The 17,455-nt window shown below is 45.7% G+C and overlaps 1 protein-coding gene across 3 annotated transcripts in view; it reads right to left on the bottom strand.

The window, feature by feature from the left end:
* The window catches only part of Gfrl (Glial cell line-derived neurotrophic family receptor-like), a 187,394-nt gene that overhangs the window by 12,056 nt on the left and 157,883 nt on the right, over positions 1 to 17,455 (bottom strand). For all 3 annotated transcript variants that reach the window (XM_076388836.1, XM_076388834.1, XM_076388835.1), the window contains 9 exons: positions 13,482 to 13,587; positions 13,254 to 13,406; positions 11,193 to 11,330; positions 9,724 to 9,929; positions 8,683 to 8,961; positions 8,017 to 8,081; positions 6,346 to 6,550; positions 5,979 to 6,124; positions 5,473 to 5,601 (listed from right to left, as the gene is read on the bottom strand). In XM_076388836.1, coding sequence (XP_076244951.1) covers positions 5,473 to 5,601; positions 5,979 to 6,124; positions 6,346 to 6,550; positions 8,017 to 8,081; positions 8,683 to 8,961; positions 9,724 to 9,929; positions 11,193 to 11,330; positions 13,254 to 13,406; positions 13,482 to 13,587 — 1,427 coding nt within the window. The remainder of the gene's footprint in view (positions 1 to 5,472; positions 5,602 to 5,978; positions 6,125 to 6,345; positions 6,551 to 8,016; positions 8,082 to 8,682; positions 8,962 to 9,723; positions 9,930 to 11,192; positions 11,331 to 13,253; positions 13,407 to 13,481; positions 13,588 to 17,455) is intronic.

Genomic DNA, 17,455 nt, shown 5'->3' with positions numbered 1-17,455 from the left:
CACCCCTGAGAATGCAGCGAGGGTGAAACTCGATGAACCGCGGGACGGCTGCCGAAATTGAAATAAAAGGCTCGGATTGAGCTCGCGAACTCGGAATGACGAGAATCCAACTTTCTTTCGGTTCCCTGTTTTACTTAAACATCCGAGCGGCGGATGCCTGGCAGTTTTGAAACTCGATGCTTGCGATACTGTAATTTAGATTGAAGACTACAAATTTCGAAGGCTCTCGATTGAAATTGGTAGAACCAATTGGACAGGTAACGCAAAAAATTTTCGATAGAAGGCAGGTTTCATTGAACCACTAGTTTCAGCTTAAAAGCAATTAAATTATGTTCCTTTCCTCTTCGATGATTGGACAGGGGATGCACTCTCGAGGGTTTCCATCAGGGGTAACAGTCATCCAGAGATCAGTAAGTCCATTCAATTCCCTAAATTCTACTGCCTCCCTTCCTTGCTTCTTTTCTGTCCATTTATCTGTATATCTATCTTTCAGTCGCGTCATGCACTCGCCCGTTTTATGAAAGATCGAAATTCCCTATCTGGAACTACCACCGGCAGAAACGAGACCCCAATATGATCGAACCGAGTCCATGGAGCTTTTATTCGGAGAGCAGCGATCCGCAATTGTGGGGTGAATCATGAGGCATTCGATTTCTTTCAAGTTTCCCTGCTATCATGTTCGAAACATTTCCTGGATATATTGCATTGCGTAGCATAATTATTTTACAAAAATATTTTCATAATAAAGAGCTGCAGCATGTATTCGTCAATGATACGTTAACGAAACTGTTGTAAATCGTTCGCAAAATGAATACCAGTCATACAGAACGTATTTCAGCGAACATATCTAAATTAAAATAATGGATATTGAATTTTCAGTGAAAATAATTTGTTTCCTCTCCCTCTCTCTTTTGCGTTTTGCCTTTCAGAGTGGTAGTCAAAGTTTCCACGGTTTCTGTCGATGTGTAATTGAAAAAGCAATTTGTGAGAGTGTGAGCATAAAATTTCGAAAAAAACTCACGATACTCCTATCACATAGACACATTTCTGCTCGAGAACGCAAATTTCCGTAAGATATTTCCCTCGACTGTAACTTTCAAACGTTAGAAGCTCAAGCATCGTCATTACAAGGGTTTTTAGAACGTGTTTGTGCACTCAAGAGCATATTTCTCTCGTGAGAGGTCTTTTTCTCTACTTCGAAGGTCCCCTGAGCCTCTAAGAATCCAGATTCAGATGAATAAACGTGACTTTAAAGAAATTAACTTGGCGAACTGCAACTCGAGGAGTTCTGGCCACTTGATTGCGAAATATTCGCGAAATTTTCGAGCCACCTGGAGAGAAAACTTACGCCATTCTTTCAGTCTCTGACGCTTCTCTAAATTGCTATTGTTATCGAGCCATTGTACGAACAGTTTAAGCATGCTCTTCTGCAGATAGAAGAAATGTTCCAACCACAGAAATCAGCTCATACGCCTAGGCTCTAGGCAAATCCTTCCCTTCATCTAGTGCCCAAATTCTTCACATTACAATCACCTTGAGTACTTCTACTAGCGTCTACGATTCGACATCTGACATAATCACCCCTGATATATCCTCCACTTCCCCTATTCCACTCTGCTAATAAAAGAAAAAAATTGTATCCACCTCGGGGGACGAAAATAGTTCATACTCTCAGCAGTTCCAACGAAATACGTGTCAGGGTATCGTTCGCGTCGAAGTAACCGTCGTTAAGGGTAAGAAAGTGCTCCTGTCTCGAGCACGGAAATCGATTTAAGACGAAGGGCGACCGGAAGTGTGCTTTACGATTAGGTCCTAGGGCCAAGCTCCGCTAGCAGCCCATAACTTCGCTCGATCGCGTAATCGCTTTATCAGGAACTGATTTGCGAAGTTCTCGCGACGTTGAATATCAGGATACGTCGAATTAAACCGACCGATCGAACCTGCTCACGACTATTTTCGTCTTATTAGTTAACTCGGGCGTCGTTGCTGCTACTCCATCTATTTTCCGCCCAATGGAGCGACGACTGTCTACATCCACGTTTAATATGTGCTTAATTGTTGTAGTCAATTAAACGATAGCTTCTATTCTCGTTTTACATTTACGAAAACACGAGAATCGAGATTTTTACGGAATTCGCGAGGCAATTGGAAAACATTCTGGAATGCAGATACGCGCACGATTCATAGTATACTTGAAATTGTTGCACGAAATTGGTAACGCAATATATTGCCAGGGGTAAAAAAATTCGCCAAAAATCACGTGAAATTTCATAGCAGCGCGGTATTTTTTATTAGCGCATCCGGAGCGATAAATGGCAAAAATCGGTGGGTTGTTGTAGGATTTGAGTGGCAGAGGCGAGTCTATCAGGGCTGAAACTACCAGGGAAGTCGTTCGACTCGCCGAAAATCGCGGGAAATTTTCCTTGGAGAAAATCTCATCGAGAAAGTCTGTCCATGGCCGTGTAAAAACTTGGAAACTGGCCATCAGAGACAGTGTAAAAAGTTTCGGGCGGACTGTTCGGGGTCGTCTCGTGATTGGTGCGTCTGCCAGTTTTTACGCCCCTCGAACAATTTCGTTCCGTCGGGATCGGACCAAGGAAAATTCGCGGCACGTACAGAGTCGCTTAGGAAAAACATTAAAAATCGCCTGCAGCGATATCCGTTGCACCGTCTCCCTTTTTTCCCTTTTTTCTCCATTCGTGGCTACTTGGCCGGATGCCAGTCTCGAGTCTCTTTAATTAAGATCTCAAATAAAAGCCACTCTGTTCGCAGTCAAAGCGTCCTGAAGTCGTCCTTGATTCTCCCGAGCTAACAACAGACACCCCGTTTTTCGGTGTTTAAACGAGACCAGTTACAGCTGCTCCGTTGCATTCTTTTCTATTATTGCATTCCCAAATATATCCCACTCGTCCTCTTATGTCGCCACGTTACACAGCACCTAACACTTGCTTACAAGGCAAACGTGTGTAGGTACTCTCGAAGTTTATTGAACCCTGTCGATAATTGAAAAAAGAATAAAGTGCGTGAGCTTATCGCGAGGCGAACAGTAACGCGATATTCAGCGGAACCATTTCATTAAAACGGATCAATGAAGCCGATACATCGCGAATTGAATTGGAAGTGCGTTTGGGCCGATTTGCGATCTCCAAGCGATCGGCAGTCCAATTACGGGCCAGAAAGAAGTCACCTCTTCCCCTGGACGCCCCTCGCTTGCCCCTCGCTTGCCCCTCGCTCGCCCTTACCCCACGGAAATCGAAGCCTGGCCGAAAATTCGCTACTCCAATTTCCGTTTCGCGCACCGCCCAGAAAGCGAGCCCGCCGCTAGTTAGCCCGCGGAAATTGAGAAGACTTTTGCGGCGCACCGATCCCCCGATTGTTTAATTTTCACCCGCGCAAATTCGAGTCACTTCGAGCACCTGCGTTTGCAACCTAACGACTCCTAATTAGCGCAATTAACGGTTAAGCTCGTTCTTCTACTTCCGCCATTTTCCATTTTCAAGGAAAGGGTTTCCAGATCACTATTCCGCTGTGCTTTTACTTTCGAGATCCCGTGGCTCACCTAGGAGTTCGCTGGACCTTGCGTTGATACTAATATCGAGGGAAAGCTTGCTGCATCGCGAGATGCAAATTGCGTTGTCGTCGGCGTTTCATTTGAGCGAATCACGCGGTCCACGAAATTCTCGCGGTCGAGGCTACCTTTGTTGGGGATCAGAGAAACAAGAGACGACAGTTGCGAAAAAAGGGAGAGGCAGTAAATTGTACGAGACAGGGCAGAGCGCACCAATTCGAATCCACGATCCCTCCATCAAATTGCAAATCGGCCGACGCTTAATGGCAAATTGGAAATCGCCGCGGGAGCTCGTATGACCGACGCAAAATGTTCGACACTCGCTGTTGCCAATGTCTATCGGTAGGAAACACGCCTAAGCGTGTGCTAAACGGGTCGAGGCCAATGGCGGACGTTTATTTGGGAAATAGAGGGAGGAAGAAAGAGCAACGAGAAGAGATACTATTGATCTAGAATTTAAGTCAATTTGATTTAGACACAGCAGAGATTCTATGCGAAATATCAGCAATTTAATAAGGAAATGAAATGTTCGATTGTTCGGGTGACGTTGCTTAATCGAGAAAAATGAGGGTGGATCTCCGTTTGATGCATTATAATTGACGTTCCAAGAGTGGCTTTCATGGACACTAGCTTCTCGCGAGCTTCGCTGGTAGACGCGAATAATTGTTGGTTATTTCGCCGGGTCAATCGGCTTTTGTTCAGAATTCAGAGGCAACATCGGCCAGCCGTTTCAATCCCTCTCGTTCCATGCACGAGAACGAATTAGACGGGGAATTTTCGGTGGTAGAATTTTAGCCCTGCGGTCGCTTAATGTTCGCCCGACATTTTTTCCCCGCTTCGAGTGTATATCCGCGCGTTTATCAATTTTTCATGCATATATTTCTCCCTCCTGCTGTGCCTTTTTTATCGCTCGATACGTTATCTGGTACATCGTTATTCGATTCGACGAGTTTATTTACGATTTCCGTGCCTGCTCGCGCTTTTATTTGCCAAACAATTTATTGATTAAAAAGCGCGGTCTCTGACGTACGGTTTCATAAGTGATCCACGTTCCTGGCAAATTCGACGAGACATCGAACCATGGTTTCATCACGCTTAATGTTCTTTCTTCTATAAATAATACCATTTTGACAATTCTGATTACGTCTCGATACTCATAGCCCACGTGCTTACTAAAGAATATCTTGTTAAACAATATTCTGCACTCCTAGGATAATGCTTCCCGAATACGGCCAAGTTCTCGTGCAGTTACAATTTTTGCAAAGCTGGAAATCAGCGAGCCGCGAAATCTGATACGAGAGGCCATGTCTGGATAAATTTTGGGGAAATTAAGGATGGCGTACGGGGTTAATTAATCGCGATAATCGCACAGGGTGCAGAGGTTTGCTGCGCTGCTCCCCCAAGAATTAGAGGCAGGCAGGGAGAAAGAGAGGGAGCAGAGAAATGAAAAGTTCTGCAAAGTTTGATATCGTCCCGTGGATATACCGCACGCACTTCCTGCGCGTGGCACGCACGTTCTCGCGTAAACACGCAGACTTTTTGACGCGAATCGAATCGACGCAAGGCACGCGATCTCTTCGTTTTTCTGTAGCCTTTTTTCTTCGGCTCTGCACCGAATCACGGGCAACCTGATCTTGAACTCTCCCGAGCTGGAGAATATTTTCCATCAGAAATCGAAAATCTAAATCTACTTGTGCAGGGGAAAGAAATCGCGAAGGTGGAAACTCCAACACTAGGTGCCTAGTTACTTGTCGAGGCGCGGCGAGTGGCTAAATAGAGGCGGATGACTGAAAATCAGGGTTTTATGGCGAGGTGGGGTGGACGAGACCAATCGGGAGGAAAATAAGATGAAACTTAATGCGAATTGAAGGGATGAACGCCATTGCTATTTGCAATTTACTCACCTTGACGCGCAGGAGGTGCTGCAGAGTTTGAGCCTGGCTGCTATTTGGGGGTGGATTGTCAGTCCCGAGACGCGCCACTGCAATCACGTTCTCTCGGGTCGCGTTGTACAAGAACAGCGTGCACACTGTCTGCAAATAAAAAGGAAAAGGGGACGGTGTATGCGTCCACGTCATCCAATGGTATCTCGCATTATTAAGTTTCGCCGGTCGCGTTCCCTTTATATCCCCGATTTATGTAGCCTCCAGGGAGGACTGGATCGCCCTTCGAGCCGGGAAAACGTCACTACTGGCCGTTTCAAAGCCTCGCAAATTCAATGGCAATCTAATCCGCCGGCTCGAATTGCGAATCGTTAACAACGAGCAGTAGCTCGCGACGAGTGAGCGACGGAGGTTCATTAGGAGCCGTTTCAGTATTGATTAACGGGCTCTGCTCTTAGAAACGAAGTGGTGGACGAATCGTAAAATATGTCGGGGCAAGCGTCCTGTTGCAAGGAGAAGCGTCTTACCTGATTGTTGACTTCCTCCCTCATGAAACTGTCAAGGGACGACACCGCGTCCAGGACTGTGAGGTTATTGTGCTGTCGCAAGAAACTCTCGTCCTTTTCACTGTATCCCAGGAACATGAAAACTCCGTGCGGTATAGAATAAGCGTCTGAAAAGATAGAACTCGTAAGTTTCGGTTCCACGTCTCTGACTGTTTTAATATTCCAAACTTCTAATTCAATTGAAAGTTTTCTCTCGATAGCTCGCGTAATCTCGTCTCTGTTTAAATTGGAAAAATATCTCTTATCTGGATGAGAGACTATCGCCTGGATCACGAGTTATTCAAGCTTCCAGCGCGAAGTCTGACGCTTGTCAAGAGGGTATATTCACCGGGTGAAGGCCGCATGCATATGAAACGACCGCTATAGCAGAGGCAGGGTCCGCGATGCGCCTGATACGCTGGTGCCTCGTGATTGTAGAAGGCAAAGTCCGTCTTGCAGGGCAACGAATTCACGCAGATCGTGTTGCAGATCAAAACTTCGCCCTCGCCGCACTGGCAGAGCTCCGAGCATTCTGGCTCGTCCTCGCGATAGAGCTGTCAGGATCAAGCAGATGGTATTTAATTCGCGACTCAAAGCCTAGCGTTACAGTGTGCGTCTACCTGTGCACGCTTTTCTGTCTACGCTGCTCGAAATCTTCTCCTCGAAACGCGCGGCTATTTGCATTAATGTAATTTGTGGTCACCGATGCGACCGACGATACCGAATCGCCATATTTTCTTTTTCATGCCAGTAATCAAGCGTATACGTTTTGATGAAAGTCCAGGGAAGCTCGGGTTCTATGCCTTTTCCTATTTCATTTGCATTCGTCAAAGTATTACTATTAATGCTTTAGTTTCATCTGAACGCCAAATATGTATCGTATAGAAGAGTTGGTGATTCAGCTCTCTGTTTCGTCATTTTATAATCGATGTTATACGAGAAACATGAATGATAATCTGAATGTATGGCTATTTTAAAGATGAATATCCTCGTTTCAAAAGTGTGCACACGGATTATTAATTATTGGCAATGTTAATTGCGATATTTCAATTTCAATTTTTCATTTTCAATTTTATGTTATTGATAATTTATGAACAGTGGGCGGGAAGATAATGAATCCTCTGTCGACTGGCAGAAATTTTATCTAGAAAGGTATATTTCGGGTACTCGGTATGGATCAATTATGGGTATACATTCGGCAAAACTAATTAATAGAAACCGTTACAATACTGTTAAAAATTACCCGTTGCGCAACAATTACATAATTACTTACGTAATTGAGATATATATCCTAACTAAGGTGGAAAATTCGTATGTTCTCATTATTTCTCTATTCGTGAAATAGGCAGGAAGCAATCTCAAAGGATTATTCAGCGCTTAATATTCTCATTAATCTTTTCCATTTTTACGGTAATTAAAAGCCCTACTGTTGGCACGTTTTCGCGAGTCGTTACAATCAAATTAGAGCTCGCCATTATTTGCATAGCATTACAGGGAAAACGGTAAACACAACAAATGTAAAATAATGCTCGGAAACATTGCGCAGGAAAATAATGTTTGGAAATACATTTAGACTAAATGTACGATTCGTTTCATCCGCGAAAGAACGTATTGCCATGGAGTTATAAAACGCGCCACGGTCAAACGTGAAGTCGTGAGAAGAGACCAGCTTTAATAACTTTCCCCGCACACGCATACATTTAGAGCACGAAGCAACATCAATTTTATTTTTCAGCAAACCAGAAATAAACATTTACTCCTGTGTAATTAATTGCGGTACGCGCGTAGAGATACGACGAGTTGCAAATGATTTTAGCAATAGCATATTCATAAATTCGGTGTCTCAGAGACTAACTCTATAGAACATTAATCTAGCAGTTTTTTAATTTTCTGCTCGTCAGCTTCAGCTTTCCCGGACTTTCGTTCGCCCCAAACGTTTCTCGAGAGTTTTCCATATTCTCTCGACACTTGGACGAAATCGTATTTCGCGAAAATACTTGCTCAGATTGTCGCAACTCACCCTTTTGCCTTTGCCCTCCCTTATGTATTGGTGACTCTGCCTCGGCCTTTGAACCACGCAGAAGCCTATAAAGAGACGAACGTTGAGATGCAAGCTACACACGTTCACCGGCAAACTGTTTTCCCGTCTCCTTTTCCCTTTTTCACCCTCTCCCTGTTCGATTCCCCTTCGAATCTTTCCTTGGAGTCCGCTTCGAGCTGCGTCGCTTTGTAACGTTCGACGCACGGACTCTCTCGCGGTGGTAAAACGAAAATTCCTTGTGTTTCAAGCAGAAATTTCCCGGCCCGACTCGAACGCGATCAAAGCGACCGCATTTTCCATTCGAGGAACACCGCGTCTCCGCCCACGCATCGCTGTTTTTCTTTGCTGGCTCTCTCCTCGGGGCTACCCCGAACACTCTATCACGTTTCCAACAATTCGGCACTCGTTATCGATTCCTCGATCCCTTTGCAAATCCTTAACACTAACGAAGTAGGAGTTGAACATACGACTGGACGATCCCATTTTCCTAACTGCTGCCATTAGTCTTGTTTCCCCCGTACAATAGTTTGCTGACTCTATATTCGATCCTATTTTTCAAGGATCCAAGAATCGACTAACGACTGTTCGACTGTGTCGAACAGCGAGGCACGATAATTGGATTTGAATGAAAAAAGTGATACTCACGAGGGGGTGTTGTAGTGGTTGTCGTAGTGCTTGGGGTGGTGCTCATGGTGGTAGTGGTGGTAGTGGTGGTGGTGGAGGTCGTGGTGATTTCCCAAGTTTCGGTGGGTTCGGTGGTTGGCCACCTCGTCACTTCTGGTATTTGATTATCTTCCACTTGTTCGACCACGGTGACCGTCGTCGTGCTAACTGGCGACTTGGTCGTCGACGAGACGGTCGTCGTTGTGGTCCTCGGATAATGATGGTGTTTCCTGCGCGCGTGATAGTCCTTCTGGGACTCGACTGAAACGATCGACAGTTTTGCCTTGAATGAGCTGAATCGCCACTCCAGAATTCGCCCTCGGCAAACCCCTATTCCCCCTTATTTCGTAGATTATACTTTGCAACTGGGAAGGGAGCTGCTCCAATCGGTAAGTAAATTCGAACGACAACCGGGGACGGCGTTAATTTGCATCGATCTCGTTTATCGGGGAGGCAAAAGGAGGACATCAAGCCCCGGCGTTCGACCTACATTCCTATCGGGAATCGACGAAAGGCGATCGAGTCCACCGATGCAGTTAGCGCAGAGAGCGCGATGCACTTCTCGAGCAAGGGCAATTTCTTCATATCTAAATGACTTATCTGTCTGCTGAATGCCTAGCTATGGTTGGTCTTTGGGACGAGACTCGCGGAGCAGATGTAGGATCGATAAAAGCCTCGTATCGCGTCGTTCGTGCCTCCTTTCAACCGCTGCAATTGCTTTACTCCGTAGATGCATCGTAACAGAGATTGTTTAATGATTACTGCAGATGATCGCTTTTATGATGGATGGAAGCACGGTGCCGCTAAATTCTCGACAATAACTGCGATAAAAAAAGAGTTAAAAAAATATACGCATGAAAGCTAGCGTGTACTAAAAATACACAAGTTGCATAGCAATAAAATTTGCAGAGTTGCATGTAGTTCGTTCCCGTTAGAAAGGATACCTATTTCCTTTTGTCGATTCACAATATCTACGCCGAGAATCCAGCACAGTACAATCAAGATAAGGTACATCGTGCTCACCTACGCAAGGATTCACCCAGAGAAGCCTCTGCCAGCCAAGGCAATCGTAGAGTTGCGTGAGTTCGGTGCCTTTACAGGCGCAGTTTGATCGCAGCTCGGTGCCAAGGATTCCCAGCATCGCTTTCCTGCACTCGGCTGTTGGCCCAGCACATTTCTTCGTCACGCTATCCATCGCGCAATTCTGCTCGTAGTACTCTAACTTCATTCTACATGACAGAGGAATCGGAAGAATTATCCTGAAGCATCTTATGATTCACCACAGAGCAATACTCTAAATAATGGATAATTAAATGGACTCAGATTTTCCAATTTTTTTCAAAACCATTTCTCCCCTGGTTTTGCCTTCCCTTCTTATTTTCCGCTCGAAATCGCGAGAGTTCAAGCAGCACGACACCGTCGCATAAAAACAGGTACAAAATCGCGGATAAATTATTCCGTCGGGGAAAAAAGTGAACACGGGAGCGGGTCAGTCGGGTGGAAGTCGAAGAAACGAGGCGATGGTGGACGGCTCTCGAGGCTGAATCGAAAAATCCGAGGGATTAAGGGTGAATTCGTTCCATGGGCCGATAATAAATCAATTAAAATGCCACGGCGGCGCGGTTGGGAGTTGGGCGCGTGTTGTAATTTAATCGTCGCGGCTCCTGTCACTGGATCGATATCATTAAATCGATACCGAACGGAAATTTTCATTTTAATAAACGCGCCCTGTCGAATGTTCCACTCGGACGGACGCGTCGCGCGTGAAATTTCTTCTGAATCCTCCTGAATCGGGTCGATCGATAGCCGATTCTAATTAGATCTCGTTAATCGACGCGCGATAAATAGATTCCCCGTTTACGGCCACCCTTTCGCTCCGTTACCGAGCTCGAAACTTTTCTATTCGTTCAAACGGATCGAGTCTTTCGTTTTCGTAATTTCGCCGAGGTAAAACGGAACGTCTTTTTCTTAGTAATAAAGTGTTTCATTACGCGCGGAGACTGGATCAAGCCACGTCCCGTTGACTCGCAATTTAACTTTCAAATTGAAAGTATACCCGCCCCCTCCCCGCTCGTAGTCGCCAGAAGAGGCGGAGGAAAAAAAAGATTAGCGACGTTTAATCAAAGGTCCGGTTTATCCGAGCTCGCGATACAATCTTGCGATAAGCGCTCGCCATCGTTCCCTACGGCGCTGATTAATTCCCGTGATCTTAATACGTTCATCGATTAATCTCAGAGCCTCACGTTCCTTTCCGTCGAATCGTTGATCGCGAAATGAATCCCCTAACGTGAGAACGTTTACTCTGGAAATAATCTGCTGAACGAAGGGGGATCCATTTTTCTGATCAGTTGCATCTAGCTTTCAGTAAAAGAAGCGTATCAATTTGTTCATCGAATCGTTCTGTCGATGTCGCTAAACAGTACAGGATAAATCGTAGCCTCCTGAGGCGGAAAACATTACTTGGTCGTAATGAAAAGAGAAGAATTCTGTACCTGCATGTCCAGTTCTCCTTGCAGGCCTCGGCCAGGCTGTGGCAAGTAGGCATCTCCGCGCCCTCGACCCTCTGTGCACAAGCAGGATGCATTTTCTCCTGCGCTATTATGCACTCGTCCTTCTTGTCGTCCGTCTTCCTGCAAAGCCAACCAAGGACATTATTTTCCAGTTATTTTAAGCTCTTTGGTTCGAGCAGTGGATCCTCATCGGTTGGTCCAGGTTCCAGGAACAAAGAGAAATCAACGATTTGCCATACGATGGAGCACTAGCCTGAAGTCGAGGTAAAAGGCTCCTATCTGCCTGCTCGGTGCTTTGGAGAAGCATCAAGGGGAGTATTCTGAGGTAGACACACAACGCGAGCTCGGTATTGCTCAACGAGCATTAAACGAGCCTGCTACCAATTTTATTCGACCGCGAGACTTTTCGTTCTCCATTCGATCCTCGTTTCCTGTACGTTTTCCCTCGCTTGCTTCCTTTCTGCTTCAACTAAAACCCTCGTACCGGTAATAGGCACTCGATGCTGCTTTCTTGAACTTTCTTGGACCAGGATTTCTTGAACCTTATTAGGCTCCCGTTGCTATCAAACGAACTCGCGAATCCTCGTCGCTAACCGACTTCTTCCGATATTAATAAATTCAGAGAGGACACCGATATCTCGTCCAACGGGATAAAGAAACGGTCCTGAGACAATGAACCGTGCGAGAGGAGAAAAAATGGGTGAAGCGGATAAAAAGTTTCCGTATTGTTTCGCGAGCAAAAGCCACTTAAAAACTTAAAGGAGCTTCTTTCCAAAGGAGGCCTGTCCCTCGGCCTGGTTCGTGCAACGGGATTAGAGATGCAGGACTTAAGATATCTCCGCGGAGGGCGGCCCTTTGTGCGCGGCATTTCTCCTGACCGCTCTTTGTCCCTCTGTCTCACTTTTGCCCCTAGTTTACTCAGGAATACGGATAAGGTACAAAGACGAGTGGCTTTAATTGAGTCGTCCGAAAACCTACCCCGAGACTGTTTAAATAATCAGCCGAATATTCACCGAGCTCCCACCTTCTTTTGCGCTCCACGTTCCTGTTCTATTCAGACCCACGGCATTATGACTTCCCTAGCCCTCTGTGGCCTCTGGATGTTGATATTTCAGAAGTTGTTGAACTTTCAGGATTTTTTAATTGTCAAATGTTTGAGAAATTAAGAAGTTAGAAAGCTAATGGCCAGATCAGCTTTGAGTACGTAGAAAATGAGTAAAAGTTCTTCGCTCCAAGATCGAGCACAGAGAGCACATAGAGCAGTCACATTTAATCATCGCTTAATACGAAAAATTTATGTTGCTCGTTGAAATCGTTAAAAACTTTTCCCAGACTTTATATTCTTTTTGATCCCCCGTCAGGGACGGTTAATTTTCTATATCGCTGGCCGACAACCATCGTTTCCCAGCGCTCGTAATAATTGTCGACACGTTCGAGTCAGCTGGTTAGCCGCGATTATGAACTAGTTTCGCCAACCGCGGTTACTCGATCCTTCATTAATCAACTACAGAATTAATTAACGAGTGAATTTATCTTTTGGTCTTCAGTATTATCAGCTAATTATTTCGAAAATTAATTTTATATTGTTACTGCAGACAACCGGCACTGGTTTCTTCATTTCCACGCTATCCACGCTATCATTCGAAGCGCGAATACCATAAAACTCGAGCCTCGACACTGGTCGAAAACGATTTTCACTTGAACAGGAATTGAAAACTCACCCGTGAACAGCACTAGTTGCACGAGAATCCATAGGACAGCATGTATCCCGAAAAATGGCAGACTCATCCTTTTTCCAGATGAAAATCGATTTACGAATTTACCGAAATATTTTTTCTTCTGCTAGCCCTGTGGAGTGACGGATCGTCGCGGATGGTAAAGAGATTTTCCGCGCGCGTCGCGCGTCGTGGATTTATAGAATTTTTTGTTTCGTTATTTCGACGACTATCGCGCGAACAGACAGACGGAATTCACTGGTCTGGCAGAATATTTTCCCAGCGAATCCCGACAAGCTCCCGCCCCTTATCTTCCCCGATGACTTACCTGCACAGACAGAACGCGATCTCCACGGAGTGCTTGTGGTTCGCGGATTTGTAAAAGTTCTGCAACGCCTCCATGCATTCGTTCCTCGCGCAGTTCGCCGAGTCGCAGTGATTCAGCACCGGTTCCAGAAAAACCTTGCACTCGGGATCGTTCCTGAAACGAAATTTCTCGCACGTGAATCGCGGTAGCTGGGAGATGGGGAAGAGAAAAAAGGGATTTCTAACTCACTTGCAAGCGGTGTAAGCGTGATGACACGTGCTGGAGAGCACGACCTTCACCGGTTGTTGGATTTTGTCCAGGTCTGACGCGGCAGATGGCAATACTACTGACGACTCTGCGCAGAAATGCAACAGAAGCACTCCGTTACACGTTTCTCGTATCTCCTGCTATCCGAGTCTCAATTACCATCGTTAACATGGCACCTCTACTTGTGAAGTTACTATATTACAAAATTTCAGATCCCTTCGGATGGTTGGAAATTCTTCAGGGGGTTGGGTTAACAATTTGATCAATAGCCAGCCACGTAAATATATCTGGCTTTCGTCTAAGCTGTACTAGAATTGTTCAGGTTTCTGAAGGAGCTGGATACTCGCTCAGATACTCCTCAACGCGAGTAATTCTTGTTTCTTCTTTCAAAAGAGCCAGCGTTACCGCGTTCCTGCCTGTTGGCGAGCAAGATTGCTATCGCGACGAAGTCAAACACGTCTGAACAAAATGCAGGCATACACGCGGCGCTTGTTTGCACGATCGTGCAGGACCCAATTTCCTAGCTGTTGAGCGGAAGCAAACGATGAATCGTTCGGTGACCGAGTGGCCTGGCCGACCGAGCCTCTGCAAAAAGAACGACCCTTGACTGAATCTTGAATATTTATCGGTCGATATCTATCCCTCGTGGCCCGGTCGCCACTTAAAAACAATCGCCAAGAATAATTGTTTATTTATGCAAATTGAGCGGGGGTCGGTTTCGCGGGGTGAGTTTGGAATTTAAGGAGCTCGAGTGGCGCCGGCTAAAGGAATACAAGGAGCCTGGAAACAGCGAAGGAAATTGAAAATCTCGTGTTTTTCTGTGCTTTAAGCACCTTTCTTTTCACCTTCTCCTAGGTATTGTGGAAAACACTAACTGGAAGCTATGAATCCTTAATCATTCATAAATTCTTTGTAGCAAGATCTCTAAGTTAAAGAAGAATGCAAGGGAATTGTTCTTTCAAACGGACCTTAACCTGTGCTTCTAAGATTAATGGCTCGGTTATGACTTTATTTTCAAAAACGTGAATTTTAACAAGATCGATAGTGGAGCAATCAATTAGCAAATTAATTTAGCGGTGAGTAGATCGAACATGACAAAGATAGGGAATCGTAATTTCGCGTTGAATATTCATTCGTGAATGGTTTCGTGCGAGCGAGAGAGGAAAGAAGTGCGTATTTACATAAGCGCGTCGCGGTAGCGTTTTAAACGGAGTTGGCGACAACTTTAAATAAACTTCTGCATTAAGGGGCTGGAATAAATGTATAAGGTTAATGCAAGAATTATGCAGTTGCGGGCTGAAGCCGCGGAATCTTGTCCGAGTTTCCGTATTAATTGTCGCGATGAATTGCATCGAGAACGCGGATGCAAATAAATTGAGGACAGCAGAAACTTTGTTCAACCTGGTTATTTTTATTTACTTATTTACGGAAGGATTTCGCTGTTGACTGTTTACTGCATCTTGAATTAACAATGAGAACAACGTTTCATTAACAACGAAGACTACCATTGAACCGCAAAGGAAAGTTGAACAAGGGTCCGAGAAATAGGAGTTGAAGGAGTTAAATCGAGGATCGAAAATGAAGTATGATCCAGTCAATGACGAACGTTCGGTATCGTCAGCCAGCTATTCCCTTTCGATTGATGAGCTCGGTAGCTGAGGTTAACGACCTCGAGAACCCTTCTGAATATCGCTGGAACCACTTTTGCATCCATACGGAAGGAAAAACCGGTGAAGGCTGATAGTAAGGGGAGCAACCCACTCGGATGACTAGCCATAAGTCAGCCGTCGGGAAGAGCGTGCTTTCGACGCACTTTATTAAGACAAACGAGCGTCCGACATCCTTCTGTTCCTTCCTTCGACCGCCTTAATTGCCGCCCTCGAAATCTTCGTCACGGTGGGTGCTTTGTCTCTGACCTTGAGGGCGTCTTTCGCTTGCTAAATCCTACTTGAAAAAGAGGAATACGTCTGCCAGTCTCTGGCGCTCACAATTTGCTAATCAAACACCGACCTTGCTACATTTTATTCTTTCTTCTAACGAGGACATATTTTTCTGGAATTACGAATTCCTTTAAGAGACAAAAATGAAGTAGAAACGAGCTGTAAAGTCTGATTGGCATCCTTTTCAAGCTTCAGAACGCGAGAAAATTTTTTTAAGAACACAGTTAACGTAATTTGCAGCTAAGAGTGTTGACAGATTCTGAGATACCTTTTAATAGATAACTGTGATGCGTCAACAATCTGTACAGCTTCTTTGGAAGGTTGGTCCAAACTTGAAGTATATAGCAAAAGTGAAGTTCTAGGCTTTCCTCTGCTCCTAAAGTTCTTCAGTCGGCAAACTGAGCACCATGACAGGGCTAAATAATATAGCAAGGAATAATGAAACCAAGTGATTAAATTGGAAGGCTTCCAGTAAGAAATCGAAGATAGAGATTGATTTCATGTTCGAACAAAAACATGAAACTTTAAAGGAGGGAGTAATTTCACGAAGAGCCGGGTGTCGCGAGTTATCGAGTCGTAAAACTTCCCTTCACTTTTACTATCGATACCTCGACGCCACTCGAGAATAGGGAGTACAATAGGGAATAAAATCGCATCGTTGCATTAAATACGCAATCTCTGGCAACTCGTAGTTGTGTTTCCGTGACGAGTCGTCCTGCCGTCCAGCCCCGAGCGTTTGAATAAGCTTGGCGAACTTGAAGCAGCTTCGAAACTGTTGTTAAAGGAACTTGCCTCGAAGACTAGACGCGGCAAAATTGTGGACTCAATTTGCAGAGTAGTTTGGCTGGAAAAGAATGCGGGATCTCGAGAGAGGAGCTGAAGAAGAGTTCATCGTTTCGAAGTGTCATAAAGTTGCTTCACAGTTACCGAAAGAAATCTGGCGGAGGCGAAATCGGGAGATCGTTGACGGCGGGAGGCAGCTGCCTGACACGTTTCCCGATTCACGCCAAGACCCTGACAGCGATATCGCTCTAACTTACGATCGCGTGGCTCCCGAATGAAAGGTTCGCAGGCGCATCGCCTCCGATAAGGACACCGAGGCATCGACAATTCCTGGCGAGGTAAGGTCGCGTATAAATTCATTCGAGATGCTTGGCGAGGGAGCGCTCCGAGGCTCCCTCTCCAGGGGTGTGCTTGCTTTATTGATATTCCCGCAGTTTTGGAAGGGGAGCTATGTGTCACAGAGAAAGTAGAAGCAGCCCTGGCCTTGAGTCGACAACGCCGATCATCCGCCTTAAATAAAGTCGTCTCTTGTAGGTCGTCGTCTCTTACGACAACTTACGACACTTTCGAGGGTCTACCAGGGCCAGTCCATAGAGGGGTGGGAATGATTTCGATCGCTGTGGTTTGCCAGAGCATCACTGAACGGTAGAAGTTTGTGCTCTGTGCTTCTTTATTGCCGTTCTTGCGTCAGTCTGATTTTACGGGTTATTAGGAAACACTTGAGGAATATAAAAGACACTGAATGGAGAAGCATGCAAATAAAAGGCATGTTCGATCCTTAAATGACGGCAATCGATCGACGAGGATCTCTTTCTGCAGGAGGAGAACCACGGGTCGAGATAGGATTCCCAACCGCGGGAATATCAATCGCAGGAGTTAAGGGTACGCGGGTTGGGCGGTGCCTTGACTCGATCGCAGACAGATTCCTCGAGTTGGTCGGAGAAACACGGCCAATTCGAACTGGCGGTAATTGGAACCGGTGTCCGTCTGGCTCTTCGAGATCGATGCCACCGAGCCCGCCCTCTCCCATCAGGATATATCTGGGCCGAAGCAGCCGCTGAAGCAGCCGCCGAACCTTTCCGGTGACGCAGGTGCACGGACGTAGAAACTCGACGGGGCTCGTTAGACTCGCGAGCCAGGGAAATCGTTTCCTATCAGAGATAAAAACGACTACGTCCGACCGCGGATCTTCCGTCATCGATTCGCTCGTCCGACACTGAAATATTAAAGGGA

Source organism: Calliopsis andreniformis, chromosome 12 (assembly GCF_051401765.1).
Source record: "Calliopsis andreniformis isolate RMS-2024a chromosome 12, iyCalAndr_principal, whole genome shotgun sequence".
In the NCBI taxonomy this organism is placed as follows: domain Eukaryota; kingdom Metazoa; phylum Arthropoda; class Insecta; order Hymenoptera; family Andrenidae; genus Calliopsis; species Calliopsis andreniformis.
The sequence above is the reverse complement of the archived record's forward strand: the minus strand, read 5'-3'. Positions and strand labels throughout refer to the sequence as shown.